This window comes from Leptodactylus fuscus, chromosome 3 (assembly GCF_031893055.1).
Source record: "Leptodactylus fuscus isolate aLepFus1 chromosome 3, aLepFus1.hap2, whole genome shotgun sequence".
Classification (NCBI taxonomy): domain Eukaryota; kingdom Metazoa; phylum Chordata; class Amphibia; order Anura; family Leptodactylidae; genus Leptodactylus; species Leptodactylus fuscus.
In genome coordinates this window covers 203,087,473-203,115,384 of record NC_134267.1, presented here as the reverse complement: position 1 = coordinate 203,115,384, position 27,912 = coordinate 203,087,473, and the positions used below count along the sequence as shown (strand labels likewise).

The following is a 27,912-nucleotide window of genomic DNA, read 5'->3' as shown; positions in this document are numbered from 1 at the left end:
AATAGCTTATGACAGGCGTGCCAGATGCCCCCAAGCCCTGCTGCTCATGCGCACACTGCCCTGCTCCCATCCATGCAGCTCTATAGCTTATCACAGTCCCCCCTCCAGCTGCAACCTCCATCCCTATTTCCTTTCTTGTATGTTTGACAAATGCAATCTGAGCGAAGAGCAAGAGAGGCAGGCTAAGGGAGGGGGAGGCAGGGGTGGGGAGAGCTCTCTGCCCTCCTATAATCATTATTTCCCTGCAGATCCCTGTAGACATACAGAGAGAACACTGTTGGGCTTTCCTTACCACTGTGCTGGACCATACAAGGGACCAAGAAAAGATAAGAAAGTCAGCTGAAGATGTGCTCATCCCAGAGCAAGAGGACTGTTTGCCTGTGAGGCACTAGACCCCATCTGCTACAACAAGAGGTAATGGCTCCTTAGTGTATGTTCTTGGATGAATGGGATTTCCATTGAGAGAGGCAGTGGGCACCGTGCCTTGATGGTGATATAGTGCAGATGATGGAATGAGTGGTGTCTTGGCTCTCCACCAAGCCTTAGCAAGAGTAAACCTATGAATTACTATTAAACAATGTGTTCATGAGCTATACATTGGGCAATTTGTTGGCTTTAGGGAAGGTGACTTGAGCCGTGCCCTTGACATTTTATTACCTTGCTGTCCATGGTGCTGAAGCATATTTTATTGTATTGCTGTCCATGGTGCTGAAGCATCTTAATGACAATGCTATCCATGGTACTGAACCTCTTCTAATGACCTACCATACCTGTCCTTTACCCCACTCTATAGCAGATGTGTTGTTTGGTCTTCCTATCTGGTCTATATGGCTGCATATTTTAGAAAAGCTTGTGGAAAAGCAACTTGAGCTGTGTCCTTGGTGCTTTTATGGCAATGCTGTCCATGGTGTTGAACTGCTTCTCATTTAGGAGCTATGATGCGTGTCTTCCACCTCACTTCATTGCAGATGGGTTTGTCGGTCTACTTAGCCAGTTTTTCTGTCTGGGGATATGTATATTGGAAAGTCGCTGGAAGTCAGAGGCGATAGTAGATTTTGGAGCCCTACTGCATTATTATTAGGACTTTGAATATGTAGATGCAGAAAATATTATATTAATAATAATAATAATAATAATAATACATTTTATTTATATAGTGCCAACATATTCTGCAGAACTGTACACTTTGTAGGGTATGCAGTCTAATAAGTGCAGTAGTTGACAATCCAAAATATTATATATATATATATATATATATATATATATATATATATATATATATAGCTATTAGTATCTAGAGGCAGTGATGTAAATTCTAAACTATATAATAATAATTTCATGAAAAGTGAATATTTAAATATAATGTATCTATTGTTATCTTCTTTCTTATCTCTCTTATTAGTGGCTTCTCCATTTTTGTTAGTTATTGCTTTTTATCAGTCTCTATGATGCGGATGAAGACATAATTGGAGTATACTCTCAATGCAGTTTTTCTGTCATTTTAATGTCCTCAGTGTAACAAATGAAGCAATAAACCAGGGTTGGCATTTGTATATTTAGCTCAAGGGAACCGAGATGTAATCATAGTAATAACTACATATCCTTATATTGTGGATTGAGTCTGACCTGGCAAAGAAATCATCAAATAACTTAAAAGATCCATTTTAGTATATTTCTGGTGAAAAATAAATGGTGTAGACAAGACATAGTAATGACTGACTGAGTATCTGGGACGTACAGGGATTTGGTGCTACATAGAAGTTCATTGTATAGATGGCAGAATTATAGATTTCAGAACATTAAGGATTGTAGTAAATGATGTAGTGCATTGGACCATATACTTGATACCAAGGCTTACGGGAAAGAAAATATCAATGCACATTGTAAATGGATTGGAAAAAATGGAAGATACTAAAAAGCAAATAGTAGCCAAGCTTTTATGGCTGTTTGCAGAAGGACATATGTCATCTGGTTCCCATTATACAGTCATGGCTATTGTCTATGCCTATCTGTAGATATGAAATCAAGCAAAAATTCAGCTTAAACTGTTTGCTGTGGGAGGTTCTGCAAGTTAGTGAGTATGTGTAACACCGGCATTAACATTCATTATTAAGGCCATTTTATAGTCTGTAGACCTGTACAGTAATTGTTAATGGAGAAGAATCAATTAGAATAAATCTAGAATATCAGTTACTGAAACAGTAATCTGGAGGAAAAAGTGGAAATTCAGTCTTCAGATAATATTCAGTTTCTTTCATTTTACCTTGACGGTGTTTATTTGGCTTTTCATATCCATATTTCATGACCTATCATAAGCATAGGTGATTAATATAAGATTTTTGGGGGTCTGTCATCAAGCACCCCCACCAAATTAGCAACCCCTGGTGAACTGAACTACACAATGCATAGATGACTTCCTCCATTGTGTAGTGGTTGTGCAAGGTTACTACAGATCAGACCCCTCACCAATCAGATATTGAGCATAGGAAAACCAGATCAACAACCTAGAAATGCTGTTTAAGGAGGAATGCTCAGCATCTCCATCGACTCCTGCTCTTTGTATCCTAATTCCACTAATTCTGGCACAATAGTAAATTTTTCTTTAGCCCCCACCATTCCTGAGCATTCAATTCTATTAGTTTTGGTGCCTGATATGCAAACTAGGCATCTACTTTCAATTGGGTGGTGTCAAGCAGGAGCAAGAAAGGGCATGTGATTCTGAGCTCTTGCACTGTCCAAACAGAGGCAGAAAGTATTAGAGCTCTGAATCATGTGCCCTCTTCTGCTCATTGATGCATATGGAGAAAGTAGGTTAGTCCACTTGCTCCGATCGCACAGAGGAGTTACTGCCGGCTATGATAGAACATTGAGTGCATTAGAGATTCCTCAGAAGTTACAAACCGGGCTGAGACCCCATGCTGAAACCATTTGCCACCATAAGCAACAACAATGATTATTTCAGTATCAGGAGTTGATAATGGAGCAATAGTAGAAGGTGGACCGGTCTGAAGAATCATTTCGTTTACATCAAATGGACTGTTACGTTGGGGTGAGATGCATTATGGGTAGAAGGACTCCAGGCCATGTTCTTGGAAGGAAACGCTGGGTCCTGGCATTCTTTTTTTCCTGTAGATTGTGAGCCCCATATAGGGATTACAATGTACATTTTTTTTCCTATTAGTATGTCTTTGTAGAATGGGAGGAAATCCAAACAAACAGGGGGAGAACATACAAACTCCTTGCACATGTTGTTCCTGGTGGGATTCGAACCCAGAACTCCAGCTCTGCACGGCTGCAGTGCTAACCACTGAGCCACCATGTTGCCTCAGTCCTGGCATTCTTGTGGACGTTACATAGCACCTCCTGAAACATTTTTGCAGATTTAGTAGACCCATTCATGGCAATTATGGTAAGACAATGCTCCTTGCTAAACTGCAAATGCTGTTCAGTAACGGTTTGAGAAACAAGGCAACAAGTTGTAATTTTTTCTCTACGCCCAACATTCCTGAACAATCAGTACTGTCAGTTTTGTGATAATTTATGTCATAACTGATGTTTAAAAAGTCACTAACCTGAGGTTTTCGACATCTTTACACCAGAAAACTGGTGTAAAATAATACTAATTCTGCACCATTGATTACTATCTCCATACGTAGACTGGATATAACTGCCATTTAGTTATGATTACTATAGCCATACATTGAATAAAATATATTGCCAAATAATACCACTGGACTAAATAATATCACTATAGAGTGACCAAACAATACTGCCTTGTAGTACTGAAATAGCAATGCCACAGGTGACATGCCGCAGACCAGACAAAGGAATACAGTACTGATCAGATACAGGCAAAGGCGCAAGCTGATAAACAATTAAATCAGATGACTCATGGCTGATGTCTTGTGTAGTTCTTCACCTTCTCTTTCTCCTCCCTTCGATAGTCTGTCATGAAGACTTCTTCCAGCAACAGTTTCCTTTGTAGACGTCTCAGCATGGACGTCTTTGTTCCATCTTGTTAATAGGGCATTAAACCTTTTCTGGCAGCGCATACAGTATCTCACAAAAGTGAGTACACACCTCGCATTTTTCTAATTATTTCATTATATATTTTCATGGGACAACACTTCAGTTTTGACACTTTGACACAATGCAAAGTAGACAGTGTACCGCTTGCATAACAGTGTGCATTTGGTGTGCCATTAAAATAACTCAACGCACAGCTATTAATGTCTAAACCCCGAGAACAAAAGTGAGTACACCCCTAAGTGAAAATGGACAAGTTGTGCCCCATGTGTCAGTATCGTGGGTGGCCACCATTATTTTCCAGCATTGCCTTAATCTTCTTGGGCATGGAGTTCACTAGAGCATCACAGGTTTCCACTGGAATCTTTTTCCACTCCTCCATGACAACATCACAGAGCTGGTGGATGTTATAGACCTTGTACTCCTCCAAATTCTGTTTGAGGATACCCCACAGATGCTCAATAGGGTTAAGGTCCAGAGAAATGCTTGGTGGGTCAAGCACCTTTACCTTCAATTTCTTTAGCAAGGAAGTGGTCAACTTGGAGGTGTGTTTGGGATCATTATAATTTTGGAATACTGCCATGTGGCCCAGTTTCCGACGGGAGGGGCTCATGCTCTCCTTCAGTATGTCACAGTACATGTTGGGATTCATGGTTCCCTCAATGAACTGTAGCTCCCCACAGCTGGCAGCACTCATGCATCCCCAAACCATGACACTCTCACCATCATACTTGACTGTAGGCAAGACACACTTGTCTTTGTACTCCTCAACTGGTTAGCACTCAGTTTCTTTGGTTCACCATGGCGAGGCCTGTTCAAAGTGGAACCTGTATTGTTAAACCACTGTAAGGTCTTGGCCATCAGGCTGCAGCTCAGTTTCAGGGTGTTGGCAATCTTCTTATAGCCTAGGTCATCTGTATGCAGAGCAACAATTCTTTTTTCAGATCCTCAGAGAGTTCTTTGCTATGAGTTGCCATGTTGAACTTGACACATGACACTGGGGAGAAAAAACATCTGATTGGCACAATTTGTTCATTTTCACTTAGCGGTGTACTCACTTTTGTTCCCAAGGGTTTGGACACTAATGGCTGAGTGATTTTAATGGCACACCAACTGTAAACCGTTATACAAGCTGTACACTGACTCCTTTACATTAAATCAAAGTGTCAGATCTTCAGTAATGTCTCATGAGAATATATAATGAATATATTACAAAAATGTGAGGGGTGTACTCACTTCTGTGAGATACTGTACTTGTAGGTCAATAAAATCTCTGCTGCCCTGCCCCATAACTGCCATAACAATGATAGTCACCCTATACAATGCCAAGTTCCCATACACATTGCCAGATATGTTGATCCTAAAGTAACATAGTAACATATTAGATAATATTGGATAACGAAGACACAAGTCCATCAAGTCCAACCTATAACCCTACCAAGGTGATGCAGTGGATGTTATTTTAGTACTTTAAATGCTTTCTTTTTATTACTCATTGCATTCCTCATCATGTTATTAGTCCCATTGGTTTTCTGTGTGAGGCCTGGGCCTAAAAGAGACAAAAAATCTGCAGCCAAAAGCTCATTTTATTGTGAAAATGCAATGAAAAACACTGCAGAAAAAAACGCAATTCCTTTCTGCCATGTCTTTTTCCACAGTGTTTTTTTTTTCTTCTTGGTGCTTTAGCCTTAGGCTATTAACACTTCTCTTCTTTTCCACATTATAAACTTTCCCCATGACCAGTGTGTGCTGGCTATGCAGCCATATAAATTGCCTGCTGGTTGTGATCCTATATGAGGTATGGCTCGTTGACTTTCCAACAATACCCAACCACAGGCCACATTCATCTCTTCTTGACCTTTCCCCTTGCAATATATATTTTGCAAGGGGAAAGTAGGCTGAACCAAACCCATCACCTTACCCCACATTTTTGGCCCCCACATGATATACAACTCAATTATTTTTGTCCCACAACATGATATATGATCTCCTTTTTCTGGTCCCCAACATGGTAATATGTCCCCCGTTTTGCTCCTCATATGAAATATGACCCCCTTTTTTGCCCCCACACAATATGACCCCTTTTTATTGCCCCCACACCCTACCTGACCACTTTTTATGGCTCTCACACAGTATCTGGTGCCTTTTTATGGCCCACACACAGTATATGATCCCCTTTTTATAGCCTACACACAGTATATGATCCCCTTTTTTTTATCCTGTCCCACACAACATATGATCTCCCAATTTATGGCCTCCGCACAGTTTATGACCACTTTTATACCCCCCACATACAGTGTATGACCTAATTTTTTTTTACACACCCCACCAACAGGACTGCCTTTTACACCCCCCCCCCCCCCCACACACACACACAGGGTAGCGGGTGATAATTTTCACTCACCTGTCCTGGTTTAAAGATCTGCAATAGTATGTTTTGTTTTTATTGTGATGTGTATCACCTGGTTTTATGGGTGGATCGGTTAATTAAGGGGTTTTAAAAGTGATGTGTAAAATGTTGGTAGCATGCCTTGAAGAAGGAGCACGCAATACAGCTCCGAAACGCGTAGCCATGCAATTTGGATCTTGCTAAAAGCACGTTACTATATTTTATGAAGATTTAATAAAAGTTAAATTTTATTCATCCTTATGCTGGATTCATCCTTTTGCGAAAAAATTTGTATTCCTGCTGGTTGAAGTCCACCTGCGTTTCCGTGCATTCGGTTGGATGAGAGGGTGAGCTGGAAAAATACATTATCATATATTTGTTACAATTGGACTTTTGTTTCCGTTGCTTACTCTATATTACACTTGTGTTACATTATGGACAAAACTGGAACTCATAGCAAAATGAACATTTCTGCACAACGAGCATTGAAAGTGGCATCTGTTTTTGACTCTAATGCGATGGTGAATAGCAGTGTGAATTCTGATTTTAAAACTGCTTTATATGATTGGGAAAAGTTATTGTTTCAAGAAATTAGAACTTCATGGGACTGTATTACCTTGGAGAAGTATTTGGAGAATAAAATGATACCCCGGGGGTTACGTCTGAAAAAATTCCCTACTTATATTTATGATGATGAATTCATGTCTAGCTGGAATGACATATTGTCAAAATGTTCGTTTGATCTGATGGAACTAATAGTTCAGAATGAAAAAAAGAAATTGGAAACCTTGGAAAAAGAAATAAATATTAAAACAGATCAACTAAAGAAATTTGAAAGTGAAATAAATTATGAAAAATTAAAAAATAGCATAGAGAAAAAAATAGAGAACCAAGAACAAGTCATTATGAACATCAAAAAAAAGAAGTTCACACGTGATACTAATGACTATACCTTGGGATATGTCTATGCAAAAAAACCTGAAAGTAAGAATAAAGTCCCTAAATCGATCCTGAAACGTAAATCTAATTTCAATCATAAAGATCGAAGGGTGTCTTTTTCTTCTGAATATAGTTCTGATATGTCAGTATATGCTGATTGTGATGAATCCAGCATGGATACTTCTGTTACTCATGATGCCATTTCTACTCCCAATGAAAGACGTCAGAATATGTGGGAGAGGAAACAAATTCAATCAAAAAACGGAAGAGACGAGCAGGAAGGAAGCATAAAAAGAAATCGCAGATATCCAACCCGCTCGAATCAACATCAAACATAGTTGATATGTCGAATAATATCATCAATATGAGTTCATATGTTTTGTCTGATGATGAAGTAAAAATTCTTTCCAAAGGTTTTGGTTTTGTACCTTCACAGGATTTTGATTTCTTTAATACCATCATGGATGTTAATAGATTTATTAGACTTTTAACAGTTAAAAGACACTTTTTTGGTAAAGATAGTGATAAAACTCCTATGGTAAATGTTCCTGATGATCAAATACAACTTGAGTGTGTTGAGGAAGATAATGTGTTTTCTGGTTTAGAATTCCGCGAACAGATTGCTTTATTGGATCTTATACAACTACAAAATACTAGTGAATCGTTTAACGATGGATCGATACATAGAGTGGGTGTATCAGGTGCTAATCCATCGTTTTATCCCTTGGGGTCCCGTGCTCCGACCTATACCCTGTTTCAACAGGCTGTAGAGTCGGACCTCGGGACCCTAAGGGATAGTGTTAATAGATCTGCAAACAATAATTTAACGAATAGGGAAAGATCAGCTTTACAAAACTTAAGTGAACAGAAAGACCTTATCTTTAAAAAAACTGATAAGGATGGCAAAATAATGGTAATGAATAATGCAGATTATAGGGAAGGTTGTCTGAGAATTTTGAGTGATGTTACAACTTATAGAAAGCTTCAAAATAACCCTACTGACGCTTTTTTGACAACCTTAAAAAGCTTGATTCAGAGGGGTGTGGATTTAGGAGTTTTTTCCTCCGATCAAGCTAAACACTTGATACCAGATTTTCCTATTGTGTCGATTTTACATGGTATCCCGAAAACACATAAAAACATTATTCCAGTTCCATTTCGCCCTATTGTGGCAGGTAATGGCTCTTTAAATGAAGCTTTATGTTCATGGGTAGATCGACTTCTTCAGCCATTGGTTACTCGTATCCCTGGATATATTCAGGATACAAAGATGTTACTAAATATGATATCTAATATTAAATGGCAAAGTGAATTTTCGTGGATATCGTGTGACATCGAAGCGTTGTATTCTAATATACCGCATCCTATGGTGTTAAAAGCTCTAGCATTTCATTTAGCTAGATATAGTAAATTTTCAGATATTTTAAGCGAATACATCTTAGAAGTAACACAGTATCTGTTAACTCATAATTACTTTCTTTTCGACAGCATTTATTACTTGCAAATTAAGGGTGCCCCTATGGGGGCCCCCTTTTCACCTACCATTGCAAATTTAACTCTTGCATGGTGGGAAGAGGAGTGTATTTTTGCCATGTGTAATCCATTCAAAGAATTTTTATTTTTATATGGAAGATATATTGACGATGTACTTGTTATTTGGAAAGGACCATCGGAGTATATTTCGGAATTTATTTCTTATTTGAATTCCAACATTATCGGATTAAAATTTACCTCATACCATCATGCAAATTGCATTTCATTTTTGGATGTCGAATTAGAAAGTAATACAGAGTTGGGCACTATTCAGACTAAAATATTTAGAAAAAGCACTGCAGGCAATACAGTGTTGATGGCTGATAGCCATCACCCTTTACATACTGTAAGATCTGTTCCTGTAGGAGAGTTAATAAGAACAAAAAGAACGTGTTCTACTAATGAAATCTACCAGACTCAAAAAAGAGAGACATGTAGTAGATTGAAAAAACGTAAATATCCTAAATGGATGCTAGATAGAGCAGATAAAATTGTAAGTCCTTTGCCACGCAACATTTTATTGAGTAAAAATAATAATAAAAGTAGTAAAGATAATTATAACAAAATAACATTTTCAACGCCATTTAGCAAACAATATAAAAGGATCAAAGAAATTTTCTTACGTAATCTTCCCATTTTAATGCAAGATCCTGTTACCAAGAAAATCTTGGAAGGTGGTGTACAAGTGGTAGCAAAACGGGGTCGATCTATAGGAGATAAATTATCTCATAGTCTGTACGTAAGAAATGAAGAAATTAATAAATCATGGTTGGATGTTAAAGGGTTTTATTGTTGCGGAGCTAAACGCTGTAATATGTGCAAATATGCTAAAAAAACTAAGTGCTTTACAGATACAACAGCTAAAAAAACTTATTCAATTGATAGATATATGAATTGCAATAGTCACCATATAGTATATATTGGAGAGTGTATAGCTTGCAATTTAAAATACGTAGGATGTTCTATCCGCAGCGTTAAAGTTCGCATGTCTGAACATGTGTCAGACAGTTCTAAATTTCAAGAAAATATTTCTAATTTATCTCGTCATTTTCAAATTCATCATAAGGGAAGTACTGATTCTTTAATTTTCTATGCGATTGAACAAATACCTAAACCTATACGTGGTGGCGATTGGAAAAAAAAGTTATTAAAGAGAGAAGCGTATTGGATATTACAATTAGATACTAGATCTCCAAAAGGATTAAATGTTCGTTCAGATTTAGCGTACATCTATTAAAATTAGTTTCGCAAAAAAATAGCCTAGGGTGTATATATATTAAGTTAGGGGCATAAGAACGCATATTGGTAGTAATTGGAATTAATATGTCAACAAGTTAAAATTGATATCAAGTATCATATAGTGCTGATAGTATAGAAAGTATTATATGAAGGGCGTTGTCATTTTGCTGTCTTCTTATAAGCGGTTTAATTTTATTGTATATATAACATATATCACATAGTTAATGGATTTTCTATTCGTTTTTTTATGATGTAGTTCAGAAGTGGGCAATATTACTTACCATAGTATTTGTATGTGGCAATATGGTCATTGTCCGATCATGTGATAGTGAATATGATCACGTGAACACATGTGATATCCCGGAAGTATCCTTTACTAGTGTTTTGGATTGAAAGTCTTCAGGAAATATGGGAGTGTACATCACATATACAAGGTTGGTGATATGGTTAGAACATCTATTTACAAACAATCATAGATGTTTTCTGGTTATTGTGGGGAGATATGCGACAGGGAGAATGCAATTGTAGGATGTGATAGGATATGCGGTTTCCCTATGAATAGAATATCTTTTGTCGCCTGTTAATGCTAATATACATATATTTACAATCTATTTATATCTAGCTATGAGTACAGATTTTTGTAATCACAAGTGCAAGTGTATAATGTATTATATGATGTAAATTGTAATGTGTTTTGCATTGGTTTAAAGATCTGCAATAGTATGTTTTGTTTTTATTGTGATGTGTATCACCTGGTTTTATGGGTGGATCGGTTAATTAAGGGGTTTTAAAAGTGATGTGTAAAATGTTGGTAGCATGCCTTGAAGAAGGAGCACGCAATACAGCTCCGAAACGCGTAGCCATGCAATTTGGATCTTGCTAAAAGCACGTTACTATATTTTATGAAGATTTAATAAAAGTTAAATTTTATTCATCCTTATGCTGGATTCATCCTTTTGCGAAAAAATTAGCACTCATGCATCCCCAAACCATGACACTCTCACCATCATACTTGACTGTAGGCAAGACACACTTGTCTTTGTACTCCTCAACTGGTTAGCACTCAGTTTCTTTGGTTCACCATGGCGAGGCCTGTTCAAAGTGGAACCTGTATTGTTAAACCACTGTAAGGTCTTGGCCATCAGGCTGCAGCTCAGTTTCAGGGTGTTGGCAATCTTCTTATAGCCTAGGTCATCTGTATGCAGAGCAACAATTCTTTTTTCAGATCCTCAGAGAGTTCTTTGCTATGAGTTGCCATGTTGAACTTGACACATGACACTGGGGAGAAAAAACATCTGATTGGCACAATTTGTTCATTTTCACTTAGCGGTGTACTCACTTTTGTTCCCAAGGGTTTGGACACTAATGGCTGAGTGATTTTAATGGCACACCAACTGTAAACCGTTATACAAGCTGTACACTGACTCCTTTACATTAAATCAAAGTGTCAGATCTTCAGTAATGTCTCATGAGAATATATAATGAATATATTACAAAAATGTGAGGGGTGTACTCACTTCTGTGAGATACTGTACTTGTAGGTCAATAAAATCTCTGCTGCCCTGCCCCATAACTGCCATAACAATGATAGTCACCCTATACAATGCCAAGTTCCCATACACATTGCCAGATATGTTGATCCTAAAGTAACATAGTAACATATTAGATAATATTGGATAACGAAGACACAAGTCCATCAAGTCCAACCTATAACCCTACCAAGGTGATGCAGTGGATGTTATTTTAGTACTTTAAATGCTTTCTTTTTATTACTCATTGCATTCCTCATCATGTTATTAGTCCCATTGGTTTTCTGTGTGAGGCCTGGGCCTAAAAGAGACAAAAAATCTGCAGCCAAAAGCTCATTTTATTGTGAAAATGCAATGAAAAACACTGCAGAAAAAAACGCAATTCCTTTCTGCCATGTCTTTTTCCACAGTGTTTTTTTTTTCTTCTTGGTGCTTTAGCCTTAGGCTATTAACACTTCTCTTCTTTTCCACATTATAAACTTTCCCCATGACCAGTGTGTGCTGGCTATGCAGCCATATAAATTGCCTGCTGGTTGTGATCCTATATGAGGTATGGCTCGTTGACTTTCCAACAATACCCAACCACAGGCCACATTCATCTCTTCTTGACCTTTCCCCTTGCAATATATATTTTGCAAGGGGAAAGTAGGCTGAACCAAACCCATCACCTTACCCCACATTTTTGGCCCCCACATGATATACAACTCAATTATTTTTGTCCCACAACATGATATATGATCTCCTTTTTCTGGTCCCCAACATGGTAATATGTCCCCCGTTTTGCTCCTCATATGAAATATGACCCCCTTTTTTGCCCCCACACAATATGACCCCTTTTTATTGCCCCCACACCCTACCTGACCACTTTTTATGGCTCTCACACAGTATCTGGTGCCTTTTTATGGCCCACACACAGTATATGATCCCCTTTTTATAGCCTACACACAGTATATGATCCCCTTTTTTTTATCCTGTCCCACACAACATATGATCTCCCAATTTATGGCCTCCGCACAGTTTATGACCACTTTTATACCCCCCACATACAGTGTATGACCTAATTTTTTTTTACACACCCCACCAACAGGACTGCCTTTTACACCCCCCCACACACACACACACACACAGGGTAGCGGGTGATAATTTTCACTCACCTGTCCTGGCCACCCTTTACTACCTTCTCTAGGGAGCACTGTAACTGACACTGAAGAATGCTAGGACGTTGTATATAGCATCCCGGGTTTCTTCTGTGTCATGACATAACTGTAGCACCGCCTAGAGGAGGCAGCAGAGGGTGGCCAGGACTGGAGCATGGACAGGTGAGTAAAAGCATCAGCAGCTATTTATTACATTGACACAATATGTAGCTGCAAAATAAGAAAAAATGCTGCCTCCCCCCCCCAGTTTATTCTGTGAGGCCTCAGGCTGTATTCACATATATATATATATATATATATATATATATATATATATATATATATATATACAGTATATATACAGTATATATACAGTATATATATATATATATACACACTGTAGATCTTGAGATCATAAATTAAACGGAGTGGTGTAGCAGCTGCATCCCGGGGTTTCGTCTTTTGTCGCTAGCCACACGGCTGGATATTTAGTAGTATTTTCCTCTCTTTACATAATAGCTATGGATATATCGCTGAGCGTACTCATGTTGTGTTCGGAGAACGCGTTTACCACATTAGAGATCCATTCTCTGCGTGAAGTAACAAACGCCATGTGGTAAATACATATATCAGGAATAATGATAGCGTAGCGTAGATTATGATTGGTCGTCATGGCGACACCCCTGTATTCTCCCTGTTGTATACTTGGATTACAGAAGATGCTTCAGTAAGTATTACAATAGACTAATTTATAGAGGTTGCCATAGAAAGAGATGGTATCAGACCAATCCTCATGGCACCTGGATTTTTGCTGCGCTACAACGCTGGGTAACTGCGGCGCAGGCCCCTCACTTTATCGCAGTTTCCTGCACACCATGTACCTGGTTAATCCGCTGTGTGGAAGAAACGTCTTAGAATAAAAATGTATGAGATGATAAGTTTATGAAATACAGATAAGTAAAGGGTAAGATAATCATTTTGTGCAAGATGCAACCTTCGCAAAATAAAACCAGCCGAAGTAGCGGAAACACTTTGGTGGAGATAATAATTTAGAATAGCCGCGCTGCAGCTGGAGGCTGACTCGTACAAGTATGATAAGTGCTACTTCTTTATTGTATTGCTATCATGCCGGAACCATTTTTTTCAGGTTTATGCTACTACTTATCACCTCATTCATTTGGTCCCGAGAGTTTCACACCGCGGGCTGGTAATTACTTCACGTCTGGTGAAAAATAGCATCTCAAGGTTTCCCCTGGAAATATTACAATGTATTAAAGGGGTTCTCCGGGACTAGAGAAATAAATCACAATGAGGGAACACAAAACACACTGGGGGGAATTTATTAAAGGGAGTCTGTCACCAGGCTGAAACATATTAAACCAGAAACACAGTTACACTAGGTTCACAGTAGTGTTGGGGACCCGAAAAAGGGAAACCCAATCTGCTTAAAAAGCAGTTATACACTATAATGGCGTGCGTCGTGTTTCCTTCCAAAAAGTACGGAGAAAAAAGACCTGCCTGCAGAACTTTTTTCTCGCACTTTGCAAGCGGAATAGGTGACGGAATCCCCTAATGGTCACACAGCGCTATTGTGACCGTACCTTAGATAGGTCAGGATCACCTGAATGTAATGTATTTTTTATCATCCATTGCTCAGATATTCATTTATTTCACAATGCGCAATCTGAAACACCAAGGGCGACTCTGTTGCTCCAAACTGCTACACCCGACATTGCTCGAATGTGCCCTCCATTCTTCTTTGAGTGACAGGGCCACGGAGCTAAGCCAAAGTCTTGCCTGGCCATGTTGCAGAAAGAAGGGAGGGGGACAAGGGCCCGGGGAGGGCCGCATTTTTGCTTACCTAAGCCAGTCCAGGACAAGCTGTCCTGGACTGGCTTAGCGTCACCGTCACCGAGCGGTGGATTGGGGAGGCCCTGTGGACGCAGCGCTGCTCCAGCGGCCTCCCCTCACGCTCAGGCAGAGAGCAGGTCCTCTTCCTGCCTGCTAATGCCGCTCCGCCACGCCCCTTTCGCTCCACCCTGCCCCCTCTGCTCCGCCCCCTCCTCCCGGGTAGGTTCACCCCTGACTAGAGCAGTGTGTGGCATAGCAATTTGGATCAAGGGAGCCACCCTAAGTGCTCCAGAACACTCATTTGCATATTGTGAGTTTTTATGGGGAAAAAACTCTTACATTCAGGTGAGCCTGACATATCTATCTGTGTTGCTGTTTTAATATGCTTCACCCTGGTGAAAGACTCTCTTTAAGACTGGCGTTCTGTATGCTAGTCTTAGTAGATACCACTGCTGGCATCAACTGCACCTGAATTATTAAGAACTTTCAGCGTCAAGTGTGCTCCCATGTGCTAGAATAGAAATCTGTGCCAGCCAGGAATTGGCGTAGATTTCCTGAATTCATGCCAGTTTTCTGCTGGGAGTTATAATAAATTTGCTACACCCGGTCTGCCTTGCTCTACACCCTGTTCTTCCAAGTTTCGCAGAATGTGGCAAGCATGGTGGAGAAAGAGGGAGGCATGGTGCATCTTTGGTGTAAGAAAGGGCACCATATTTACACCCATACACAACAGAAAACTGGTGTAAATGGTTTAGTAATCCCCCCACTGTCACTACCTAATACTGTATGTTACAACTTGCTCCTAGACCCCTGATCCCCAGGACCTTAGCAGCAGGAGGAATGTTTGTATCCCTAAAGAAAAGTAAAGTGACCCTAATAAAAAACAGTGACACCAATAAATACATGAAACCTATCGGAAACTGTGTGAGCTGGAAAAGTGTTCCAGATGCCATATATGCTTCCTTGTCAGGCTAGAAGAGTTGCTTGTGCATATGTATACGTGTCAATAGTCCTTTTTAATGTGGTGAGAATGCTGGATCTTCAGGATTGTATGGAGGCCCGGGATACCTTCTAAGGGTAAGTTCAGACTGGGTTTTTTGGACTGGAATCTGAGGTAGAGACCGTCTCAGATTCCGATCCAAAAGATGGGTAGCCACGACTAAAAGCCGGTGCACTGCAGCGGCATCCAGCCACGGACTCCGCTCCGGATTAGGCCCAATGAATGGGCCTAGTCCAGAGGAGGGACCACAAATGCTTGTGGTCATTGCTATGGTAACACTGAGGGGGCCACAAAGGTCCCTATGACAAATAAAATATAGCACTACTCTAAAGGGCACAAGGTATGTAGGGGTCACATTACAGTTTCTGCATTTCGGGCCAGGAACCTTAAAGAGGTTGTCGAGGCAAAAATTTTATTTTTTAATTAGGCTGGGGAGGTTAAAAAACAAAAACAAAACAAAGCATACTCACCTGTCCTCATTGCTCCATTGTCCTTCCAGTGTAGTCTAGTCCTGCTGCTCGGCTGTCTTCTTTTGCGGAAGTCCTAGGCAGGTGCAACATCCCAGGTCCTGAGCGTCACGTGTTTCCTGGGACACTATGTCCACAGGGCTTTGTTATCAGAGACTGTATGATAGGGGCCCTTCTGGCTTTCTAAAATGGAAGTGTAGACAAACCTTACATGGTATATTCATATAGCATCACATTTTTTAAAAATATCTTTATTGGATTTTTGTTATAACAAACGCAAATGGTCCTATGTACAACAATAGTGTGCAGAGGCAACATTTCAGAAAAAAGGACAAGTACAATGTCATTTATTGTAACTCTACTTATTGATATAACTTTTATCTTTGAGGAGGGTATAGGCGGTATGGTGTCCATGGATCATTGTCTGAGACAAAGGTATACATTATATCAGATCCTAAATCTACTCTCAACAGCATCATGTTCAGGAGGTTAGCTAATAGAATACGAAATAACTTTTAAGACCTGACATGAAATAAGAGGCATGAATGAGTACAGCAGGACCCCTAAGACGTCTGTGTGTGCTGGTTTACAGATTAAAGGGGTTGTACAACTCAATTACAAAAAGACCAGAAATAGCGTGTACACAAATGGCACATGACAGACCGGCCTCGGCAGTACTGTGATTTTGTAGGTTCCCGCTCAGGCCAGATAGTTGCTGCAGCAGTCACCTGACCACAAATGTCATCAGACGTCATCAGACATTATGAGGGACTGACAAGAGCAAGGAACAGACTGGATCGAAGAATCTGTATTTCTTTCCACTCTATTTCCAACTCATGGGCTTATTTTTAACAGGAGTCTGTCATCAAGGAACTCAATATCAAACCAGACAGAGTATATTGTAGGGGATGTTACGCTGAATGTCATCATACCTTTACATAGTTCAAAACATTATACAATTTCATTCCAAAATTTTTTTGGAAATATGCAAATGAGGCTGAAGAGCAAAGGGGCTTGCTGGAGCCCCCAGGTTTGAATTACTGCTCTGATAGACGTGACTTACAGTCTCTTCCTATACTATAACTGTGATACTGAATGTTGAATTCCTGCACATGTACCTGGTGTTTCCTGCCTGGAACCCCTGGAGGCTCTGACACCCCCCCAATGCATTTGAGCCTCATTTGCATATTTTTACAAATGTATTTGCATATGCGGTCTATCTAAAGGTATGATGGTGCTCAGCATAATGTACTCTAACTGGTATGATATTGAGTTTCCTGGCGACAGACTCCCTTTAATTGAGATGGATGACCCCTTAAATAAAATTGTAGTTTATACAGAATCATAATACAAGCATATGCATGTCCATGAATATATAAATACAATAAAATATTCCCTTGTACATGTCTAGTGAGTACTCCCATGAAAATCTCCAGTACAGCAGACATGTCTCATATACACATGGAGCACCTTTCATCTCTAAGACATATGAGATACACAGAAAACATTCACTGTCCAAGCGGGTTCACAAAATCACATTTATCTTGCTAAGTAGAGGCATAGAAGAGAAGTCGCCGGGGAAGTGTAAAGTTTTAGTGGGTTTGCGTAAATGACCTTGGAAACAGCTGACTCTTCATAAATGTAGAGGTTTGAGGATCAGCCTCTTGACACTTGAGAGAATTACTAGGCCTTTAAGTTGATAAAACTTTACTGTCAGCAGAAATGTTATTAGCTTTAATAAGGACAACCTCAGCAGAATTTCTTTAGTTTTTATGATGTTCTGCTATTACTGATTTCACACTTACTGACATCTAGTGGCCAAACAAACTATACATGAGACTAGGAAACACAAAAGAGTCTCATTTTACAGCCTACAGTAAAATTCAGGGGTGTAACTACTGGGGTAGCAGCTGCCACAGGGCCCGGAACATTAGGGGCCTGCCGACAACCACTGCCTCAGCGGGGTTTTTTTTTTCTTAATAGGCCGTTACCGGCCCTATTTACTTACTGATCCTGGCAGGGGCTGGGATCGGTAAGTGACGTTGCGGGCCCCACAAACACTATTATTATACTCGGGGGTCTTTTCAGACCCCCAAGTATAATGATTGGAGGCCCAGGAGAGGTGAGAGAACATAAAAAAAACACTGTTACTTACCTCTCCAGGCTCCAGACAGGCTTCGGGCCTACTTCTGTCATGTCCCTGACGTCACATGGCTGGGGCCTGCGTCCTGGGTCATGTGACGCCCCGGACATCATTGAAAGTAGCCGACACCTCTGAGGAGTGTAACGGAGTGTTTTTTTATGTTGGTATCTCCTCTCGGCTGTTCACAGTGGGGCATAATAGTGTATGCAGGAGCCACTATGGGGCATAATAGTGTATGCAGGGGGCACTATGGGGCATAATAGTGTATGCAGGGGGCACTATTGGGCATAATAGTGTATGCAGGGGCCACTATGAGGCATAATATTATGTGCAGGGGCCACTATGGGGCATAATACTATGTGCAGGGGCCACTATGAGGCATAATACTATGTTCAGGGGCCACTATGGGGCATAATACTATGTGCAGGGGCCACTATGAGGCGTAATACTAAGTACAGGAGATACTATAGGGCATAATACTATGTGCAGGGGCCACTATGAGGCATAATACTAAGTACAGGAGATCCTATGGGGCATAATACTATGTGCAGGGGCCACTATGAGGTATAATACTGTGTGCAGGGGCCATTATGGGACATAATACTGTGTGCAGGGGCCACTATGGGATATAATAGAGCGCGCAGGACTGCGGAGGGGGGGGCAGTTGGGGTCTTCGGCGTCGGTCAGGGTAGGGGGGAGGGCCCCTTGTCAAAAGTTCGCCACAGGGCCCCAGCATTCCTAGTTATGCCACTGGTGAAATTGACTGTCACCACCTTACTATCAGTAGAACGTAAAGGTTCAATGAATGGTTAACCAAATGAGCACCACAAAAAGGTACAATTTGGGGGCAAATCATAGAAGGTGCAGAGGTAGAGATTGCTTTTGGGCCCTGGAGCATGAGGGGAACCCATAAGGTCCATCTGCTCCATATGATGAGATTCGTACCTTGTATCATACCGAACAAGATGAATGTGCGGTAGGTGGAGGCCCTACAAGTTACTAAGAGACAATCGTGTCTTCCTTGACAAGACTATACAAAGAATGGAGCCATCTGCTCCCTGCTCCATTCTCAACTGAGAACATGTGTGGTGGTCATGGGTGTCAGCCCCCCACAGTCTATCCCTGGGATAGGTCATCAATATGTATAGAAAAACCCTTCTAAGTTTAACTACAATGCTGTTTTTAACGTTAGATTCATGCACAAGAACATGCAGTATAACCTCACCCACAGCGGTCTGAGTCCATACTCTTCCCCCCTAAGTTCACACAGAAACATTGAAAACATTTTTTGTCAGATTCATACCCACTTATCAGGAAAATAATCTGGAACGTCACCAATATGGTGCTATATGGGAGCACCATACCAAACCACCCAGGGGCCTATGAATGCATGAGCAGCCATACACACTCCAGGCATATGACTGTCTTTACTATCAAGGTTTGAGGGCCCCATCTGTATCATAAAGATGGATAAAGATGGCCCAGTGCCTGTTGCTTTTTGATGTTTTTTGATACAGAAATTCTGCTTTCTGGCACCTTCCATTTTTATTTTAGCATAGAAGTGAATTAGGACGGAAACAAATTGAAAGCCTTCCGTTTGTATCCATTAAAGGGGTTTACTGGGCCACAGTTGCATTTTAATACTGATGACTTATCCAAAGCATAGGTCATCAGTATCCAAATAGTGGGAGATCAATACCCGAACTCTGCACCGATCAGCTGATCCAGTTGCGTCTAGATGTCAGACCCTCACCGATTGGATACTGACGACCTACTCTGTGGATAAAACATCAGTATAGAAATGTTCCAGGGATCCAAGAAACCCAGTCCTAAGGGAAGATTCACACTATGCTGTGCTGATTCTCTGCTCCATGAAAAAAAATGGGCATTTTGCAGGCAGTGTGGTTGTTGCCGAATAATGTTATTTTGTGCAGTATTTTATAACATCTAGGTCATCTAGGTGATTACTTTTTTGTTACGTGTACAGGATTTGTCTGTTGGATAATAAGGGATAATGCATTCAGACATTTTGCCACATAATATTTTTCTTAAAGGGCTTGTCTCATCACAGACAATGCATGCAAGTCACTTCAGGTCAGGCTCCAGAGACCCCGGGCAAACAGCTCATTTTTCATTAGCGACTCATTTCCCTAACCGCAGCTGATACAGAAGAGATGTAGCTTTACCTGCAGTGTCTCAAATGAATGTCTGTCTATGTAATACATAACGTGATATGTGCTGCTTGTTAGCAACCCTCCATTGTGGTTCATAAAAGCTCCTCTATAATGTACTGTGGGGAATGTAGCTTGGTAGAAGCAGTAGTGCGGACCCAAACAGTCAACGCAGGGAAAAAACAAAATAAATAAAAAAAACAAAAACAAAAATATGCAACAAATGATTTATTTAGAAAAAAACCAAGAAAGGTGTTTAGTTAGAAAAGTGTTAACTAAACAAAGGTATTCTAACTGTAGATGTGGCTTACTTCCAGCCACACTGTCAAAACAAAACAGATCTCTCTGGTCTCTCGCCAGATAACAGGGTGTTGGGACAGAACCCGGCTCCTCCACTCTCCCCCAGGAACTGTCCTGAAGTGCAGGCTCTACAGCGTTTTATGGCCCAGTAACAAGCCTATGACCAACACCTGGGCTGCAGTTTATTCAAGATCCGCCCTGGACCACACATATGTCAGGAATCTGGGGGAGAAATACCGTGACTCTAGCACTCTGCCTGTCACCTTCTCATAATAGATATGCCGTAAAAGATAATATTGCATTTATAGCAATGTAGTCATGTGCATACGTTTTAAAGGGTTTTTTCCAAGGCAGTAACTTCTTAGTCTGATCACAAGAAGGTTGGTCCTGTGTCCTTGTCTGAATCAAGCAGTGGTATTCCATGCATGGGACTGCCAAAGATGGATTACATTGTACATTGTTCAGCTATCTATGGTAGTCTCAAAGAATTTGAGTGGGTCGATGACATGCATGCTCAGCCACTGCTGCGTTCAAATGGGGTACATGGGACTCTTGTTCGTATGATTAATGAAGGTTGAAGCAATTGGACCTCCACCCATTAGGTCTTTATCACTTTGGACTATACATGTTACAAGAGCTATACCAATCTCCAGCGTGGAGCCATAAAAATTAGAGATGAGCGAACACTGTTCGGATCAGCCGTTCTGAACAGCACGCTCCCATAGAAATGAATGGAAGCACCTGGCACGCCGGCCGGCCGCCGGCAAAGTGTACGTGCCAGGTGCTTCCATTCATTTCTATGGGAGCGTGCTGTTCGGAACAGCTGATCCGAACAGTGTTCGCTCATCTCTAATTTTTATGGCTCAACACAGAAGTTGATCTTTAGTATGTAGCTATACAAATTCTCCTTCAATATGGAGCCATACAGATTCCCATCCAGTATGAAACCATACAAATTCCCATTCAGTATGGATCCATAGAAATCCGACTCCAGTATGGCGTTCAGAGCTCCACGTAAAGGAAATTAATGGAGTAGATTTATCGAAATGGTCTAAAAGCAAAGCTGTCCTAGTTGCCCATAGCAACCAATCACAGCACAGCTTTCATTTTGTATTCTACACTTGAAAAATGAAAGCTGCATTGTGATTGGTTGCTATGGGCAGCTAGGACAGCTTTAATTTTAGACCATTTTAATAAATCTTTTACAAAATCTTTACAATTTTGCATCTGTTTTGGTAACAATCAGGCATAAATGATATATTTATGAAACATTAAAACACAGATATTATACGAAAAAACACTTCAGTGAGTTGTATTCCCTTGTGAAGATAAATGGGATGAATATGATGGTTCCAGGTGATGTTACACGTACAAGGAATAATATCACTTTGCTTTATTTAGGCCGCATATCTTAATCTTGGGGTTATGTTGACCAAATGTATCTGTCGCAGATACCGGAGCGGTTACCTAGTGACTATGGAAACATACTTTGTATGCAGTTACAGCCGTTGCCAAGTTAAATTAGTCACGACATATCTGCCATGTTCTGGCAGAACTAGAGTATACATCCGAGACTTCAGCCAGGATTTCAGGTCAGGTCAAGTATCACGGGTTACTCCAGTATATGACGGCGCCTACAATACAGGATTATAATAGGAAATATATTTGGGTGTCGCTATCCTTTAAAGAAATTGTCTATTTTGGGAAACCCCTTTTCGATAGATCTACTATAAACTGATCTCACTGCTGGATCCCTCAATGATCAGCTCTAACCGTGTGACAGTGCCCCCACAGGTGAAATAAAGTATTACAAAGAAGCCCCTGAAATCTGGAGATCTTAGCAATAAATTAAGTGTAATTCATTAAAAGCTTTGTTAATTACCTTATTGTACTTAAAGGGGTCTTCAGAGAACCTACAAAAGTCTTTCTACATTTTTCAATGTTGCGTATTTCCTGCTGCAATTTTTTTTTTTAGATTCTTGGAAAACCCCTATGGACAAAAATATACTGTATATACAATATTGTGAGTAAGAATAATATTTTTTCCAGGGGGCAGCCAAAAAGTTGCCTATGAAATTTGGCAGCATTCCTGTGTTGTCAGTCACTTTGATCCCTCACCAATTTCTGTTGTCATTGTAACGCCCGTGAAAGAAACATTAGCCTTCTATAATATTACTAGGAAGAGGCCAAGGATCACTGTGACACGTGGCGCAGCAAAATTAAACGGAAGTGTATTTTTGGGGATTTTTTAAGGGAATGAAGTACCCTTTAACCAGAATTAATCAATTAATTCATAAATATCTTAAAGGGGTTGTCTAAGAATATGGTATTTATGGCTTATCCTTAAGATAGGCCATGAATATCTGATTGGTGGGGCTGGACCAGGCACAGATCAGCTGTATGGGCGGCTTCCAGAACCTGTGCTAAATACAACACAAGGCCAGGAGCGGTTGGTTCTGTTCTGGGTGTGGTGGCCAGTGCTGGTACTGCAGCTCAGTCAATGAAGTCAATGGGAACTGAGCTGCACAACTGGCGCCTGGCCACTATACAGACTGGAGCCAACTTCTTCAGGAACTGTATTTTGTATACTACAGGCGCAGGAAGCGACCCCATACATCTGATCTGTGTGGGAGGGAACTTTTGGATAAAGGCACGTCATGTATAAACCTTCCAAGTCACCAGCTAATAAAGGGAATTGGACTGTAAGTGACGATCACCACCAAGAATCATAAGCAACCTAGCTACTTTCTAAGTGACAGCATATTCTAAGCCTTTCTCTACTGAAGTGAATGGAATTTCACACTTTTATGATGGGTCTGATTGATCTTTTATGTCTGTTTGGTGCCACAGATAGAGGCTAAGCTGAAATGACCTTCGTATTGTTAAATCATTGCTACAGTCATTTCCCATCATTAATATCAATAGTATAAATCTTGGCATACGTGAAACAATATTTCAGCTTTAATAGCAGGTGTCAGCAGGAATGGCCACATAATAGGCAAAGAACAAGAGGAATTAATGTTCTCTTTTACTGCTACTATTTTAGGAAGTTCCAAGTTATACAAGAGATTAAAACAAATCCATTCAGGTTTAGGAGTGCCGGTGCTTTATAATCAGAGCTATTATACATTATTACTAATATATCAGCTACCTGGGGCTCATGTAGATGCTCCCATGTAGAGTCACTGTTCTCTAGAGATTAATTTTAACCATGGGGATAAACAAAGGTAGAGCTAGCGGGGAGGTGGGTGGGCAATGAACTTATATGGTGGTCCCATCTACTGGGCGTACTTCTCTAGCCAGAGATCAGATTGTGGGCACTTCTCGGATTGGCTGGGGTATCAACATAGCCCATCCGGTCTTTGATGGACTAGCAGTGAATGGATGGCTCCTGAAGTGTGGGGAGGGCACATCACACAATGGTCATAGTGGCAAACACAAGAGCAAATAAGTGAAATGGAGAAGTAAGAAAGTTATGTCCTACAGGGGGCAAAGTGATCGCAGTCAGGGGGCAGTGTAATAGCAAACTAGACAGCAGACTCATCAGCTCTCCCTATAGGCAGTTTTTGGGTTTTTTTTAAAATGTAGATTGTGAGCCCCATATAGGGATCACAATCTACATTTTTCCCTATCAGAATGTCTTTGGAGTATGGATGGAAATCCACATAGACACAGGGAGAACATACAAACTCCTTGCAGATGTTGTCCTTGGCAGGATTCGAACCCACGACTCCAATGCTGCAGTGCTAACCACCGAGCCACCACCATGTTGCCCCCAATAGGCTGTTATTATACCCTACTTTAATTAGGATGTTTCTTTGTTGTAAACATGTTACCTGTGTTAGGGACCCACTCATGCCTCAGATGTGTTTCACCTCTACCTCCCTTTCTTCTTGTGCTGAACCTCTAGTTACATTTCTCGGAATACATCAAAGACGTTATGTAGGCAAATAAACTATCGTAAAGGATAATCTCTGCCCAAAGTGAGCATACTTACTAATATACATATCAGCCCCGGCCACGCTGAGGTGCTGGAAGCCTCTATGCTTGGCCTCTGCCGCAGATGAGAAGATTCTGGGTCATGTGATTGGCCCAGCTCTACACCTGCTGCTTGATTATGGAGTAGAACTGGGTCCATCACATGACAGATCAGCAGCATGTCAGATCAGCAGCAGCACAGGAGACTTTATCTCACCACAGTGTGCTTTAAATCTAAGGGTCCATTCACCTGAAGGTAAATGGTGAGGAATTTGGTGTGGAATTTCAGCGCTGAAAAAGGAACCCATTGAAGTCAATGGGAGGCATTTTTTTCAGCCCTGAAATTCCACACCAAATTCCTCACCATTTTCCTCCATGTGACCCTAAGGCTGGGTTCACACGATGTATTTTGGCACGTAATGTGGCACATAGATGCGGGAGCTTTTGCGGGCCGTATACGCTCCCATTGTTTTCAATGGGATCCGGTACCGTATACGTGGCGCTATTTTGCGGCCGTGATTTTGCGTGATTTTACGGCCCGCAAAAGCTCCCACAATGTCTACGTGCCACATTATGTGCCAAAATACATTGTGTGAACCCAGTCTAACTGCGCAAGGTGGGTGGTGTATATATTAATGAATATACTCACAGTGATCAGTGAGTACCTTGCATAGAAATGTATTTGCTCACACAACCCCTTTAAGACTAAGGGCTCAATCAGAACTGTGTGCATAGAAACTGTATGGTATGCAGAGGTACACTATACAATATGTCACAATATTGGTAACCTACATTATTAATAATTCTAATTATTTGTGTACTTTTCAGAATATCACTCAAAGACATGGATAAGTCACCATCTAAACCTTACTCAACCAAGAAGAGAGTAAAAATACATCCCAACACTGTGACAGTGAAATACACATCCCATTACCCACAACCTGGAGATGAAGGATATGAAGAAACCAGTGAGGACAATGGAGGCTTTTCAGAAGAGAATCCGAAGAAGAGATTATTAGGGGATGCCAAAAAGAAGGGCAGAACCTTTTTTGGGACTATGGATGCCCGACCAAAGCAGACAGATGATCCTGATAATGATCTTGCTCAGCAGCTACAAAGTTTTGCAGACAGTACTATCTTTCAGTCCAGGAAAATGTGGGCTGTACTATTTGGGTCAGCAATGGCCCATGGTTGTGTAGCACTCATCACACGTTTGGTTTCTGACCGCTCCAAAGTGCCCTCACTGGAGTTAATCTTTATCCGTTCTGTTATGCAAGTTTTATCTGTGATCGTGGTTTGTTATTATAAAGAGGCGCCATTTGGCCCTCCCGGGTATAGACTACGATTATTCTTCTATGGAGTGTGCAATGTTATTTCCATTACCTGTGCCTACACATCCTTCTCTATTGTTCCACCAAGCAATGGAACCATTATGTGGAGGGCAACCACTACAGTCTTCAGTGCTGTACTGGCCTTCCTCTTATTAGATGAACATATGCCAAATGTTGACTTGATCACTGTTGTTAGCAGTGTATTTGGTGCGTGTCTGGTTATGATTCCAAATATAGTTGATGAAGAAAACTCCTTTCTTGGTGTCTGGAAGGAAGCCTTTGGTTACACCATGACAGTCATGGCTGGCCTTACCACGGCATTGTCCATGATAGTCTACAGGTCTATCAAAGAGAAGGTCAGCATGTGGACTGCTCTATTCACCTTCGGATGGACTGGAAGTGTTTGGGGAGCCTGCACAATGTTCATTCTTCAAGAACCCATCATACCCCTAGATGGAGAAACGTGGGGCTACCTCCTTGCAATCTGCTTGTGTTCTACTGTAGCATTTCTTGGTGTTTATTATGCATTGTATAAATTCCACCCAGCTTTGGTCAGCACGGTGCAGCACTTGGAGATTGTCGTGGCTATGATCCTGCAACTTCTGGTGCTGCATATGTACCCCAGTGTCTATGATCTAATAGGTGGGGCAGTCATCATGGTCAGTGTCTTTGCTTTGGCTGGCTACAAACTCTATCTAGGAAGACTGGGGCGACAAGATTATCAAGAAATTCTGGACTCGCCTATTAAATGAGGTCCAACGCCTCTTTCTTGTTGACTGTAACGTGTCTGTAACAGTGTTGCGTACTACACATTCCACTGTTGGGGTGACCAAACCTGAGATTTACTCCAAAGCCTGGAGACAAACAATAGATAAACATAGATTAAGAACATATTTTAATATAATGTATTACTTTTATTTTATTAGTCTTATAGTTTCATGACTTCATTATGACTACTTGAATCTTGTTACGGATGGCTACATGGAGACAAATGTGGCTAGAATAATTGACAGACCTAGTTACTAATTGATGATTGACATTTGGTGAGCCAATGGAATACAATATTAAATTTGTCAAAATATTTTAAAAAATATATTTTATACTATATGAAAACTTACTTTATTGACATTCAGTATTGCCATATTTCCACTTTGTAAACTAAACCTTCCTTTTAGGGATAAATTAGAATTTTCAGGTAACTTCTGCACATATACTGAGGGAAATGAGGTTGAGTTAGGGGGAACCTGGACGGTTGCTTTAAGTCCCCATTTATCATTACCGAATTAGTCCAAGTATTTCCAATAATATCATTATATGGAGATAATACTGTATGTAGTTATCCTTATGTATCACCAATGATGGCATTGGGAGGTAGTGGCTTTAAAGGACCTGAGCGGTCCAGATATCATATAACTGGCTACAGGCAGAGGGTAATGGCGGATATAGCCAGCTGTAGTAACGCTTTGGTTCCCTCATCAGGCTACAGGATTTGGAAGGAACTACAAACTCTTCACTCCCTCTTAATGTGGTTTTCTGACCTGTGAATATTTTCAAAAAGGTCCAGAAGTTTTTTTGTTTTTTTTTCAAAAGCATCTCATCCATTTGCAGCCTTCCCGGGACCCTGTACTTCCTGGCCAAACACCCTGTTTCAAAAATGTTGTTGCAATTATTAGAACAATGAGAAAATGCCTCAAAACGTTTTTTTCTGTATAAGGGGTGCAAGGGCGTGTTGTACTCTTCATTTTTGCTGTAGAACCTGCGCACAGTCTGAGATAGAGTAGACCGTTGGCAGGGCACAGTCATCCTGCAGCCAAAGTCCAAGGCCATGATAATAGTTTATTAGTGCGAAACACTATACCGGTCAGAAGGTCCCTCAATTT

General features: G+C 40.6%; 1 protein-coding gene across 1 annotated transcript; it reads left to right on the top strand.

The window, feature by feature from the left end:
* Window positions 1–250: 250 nt before the first annotated feature.
* Window positions 251–27,062, top strand: SLC35G2 (solute carrier family 35 member G2). Its single transcript, XM_075269076.1, has 2 exons — window positions 251–414; window positions 25,530–27,062. Exon 2 carries the CDS (start codon window positions 25,546–25,548, stop codon window positions 26,782–26,784), a length of 1,239 nt encoding a protein of 412 aa, XP_075125177.1. The 5' UTR covers window positions 251–414; window positions 25,530–25,545; the 3' UTR covers window positions 26,785–27,062.
* Window positions 27,063–27,912: the final 850 nt, after the last annotated feature.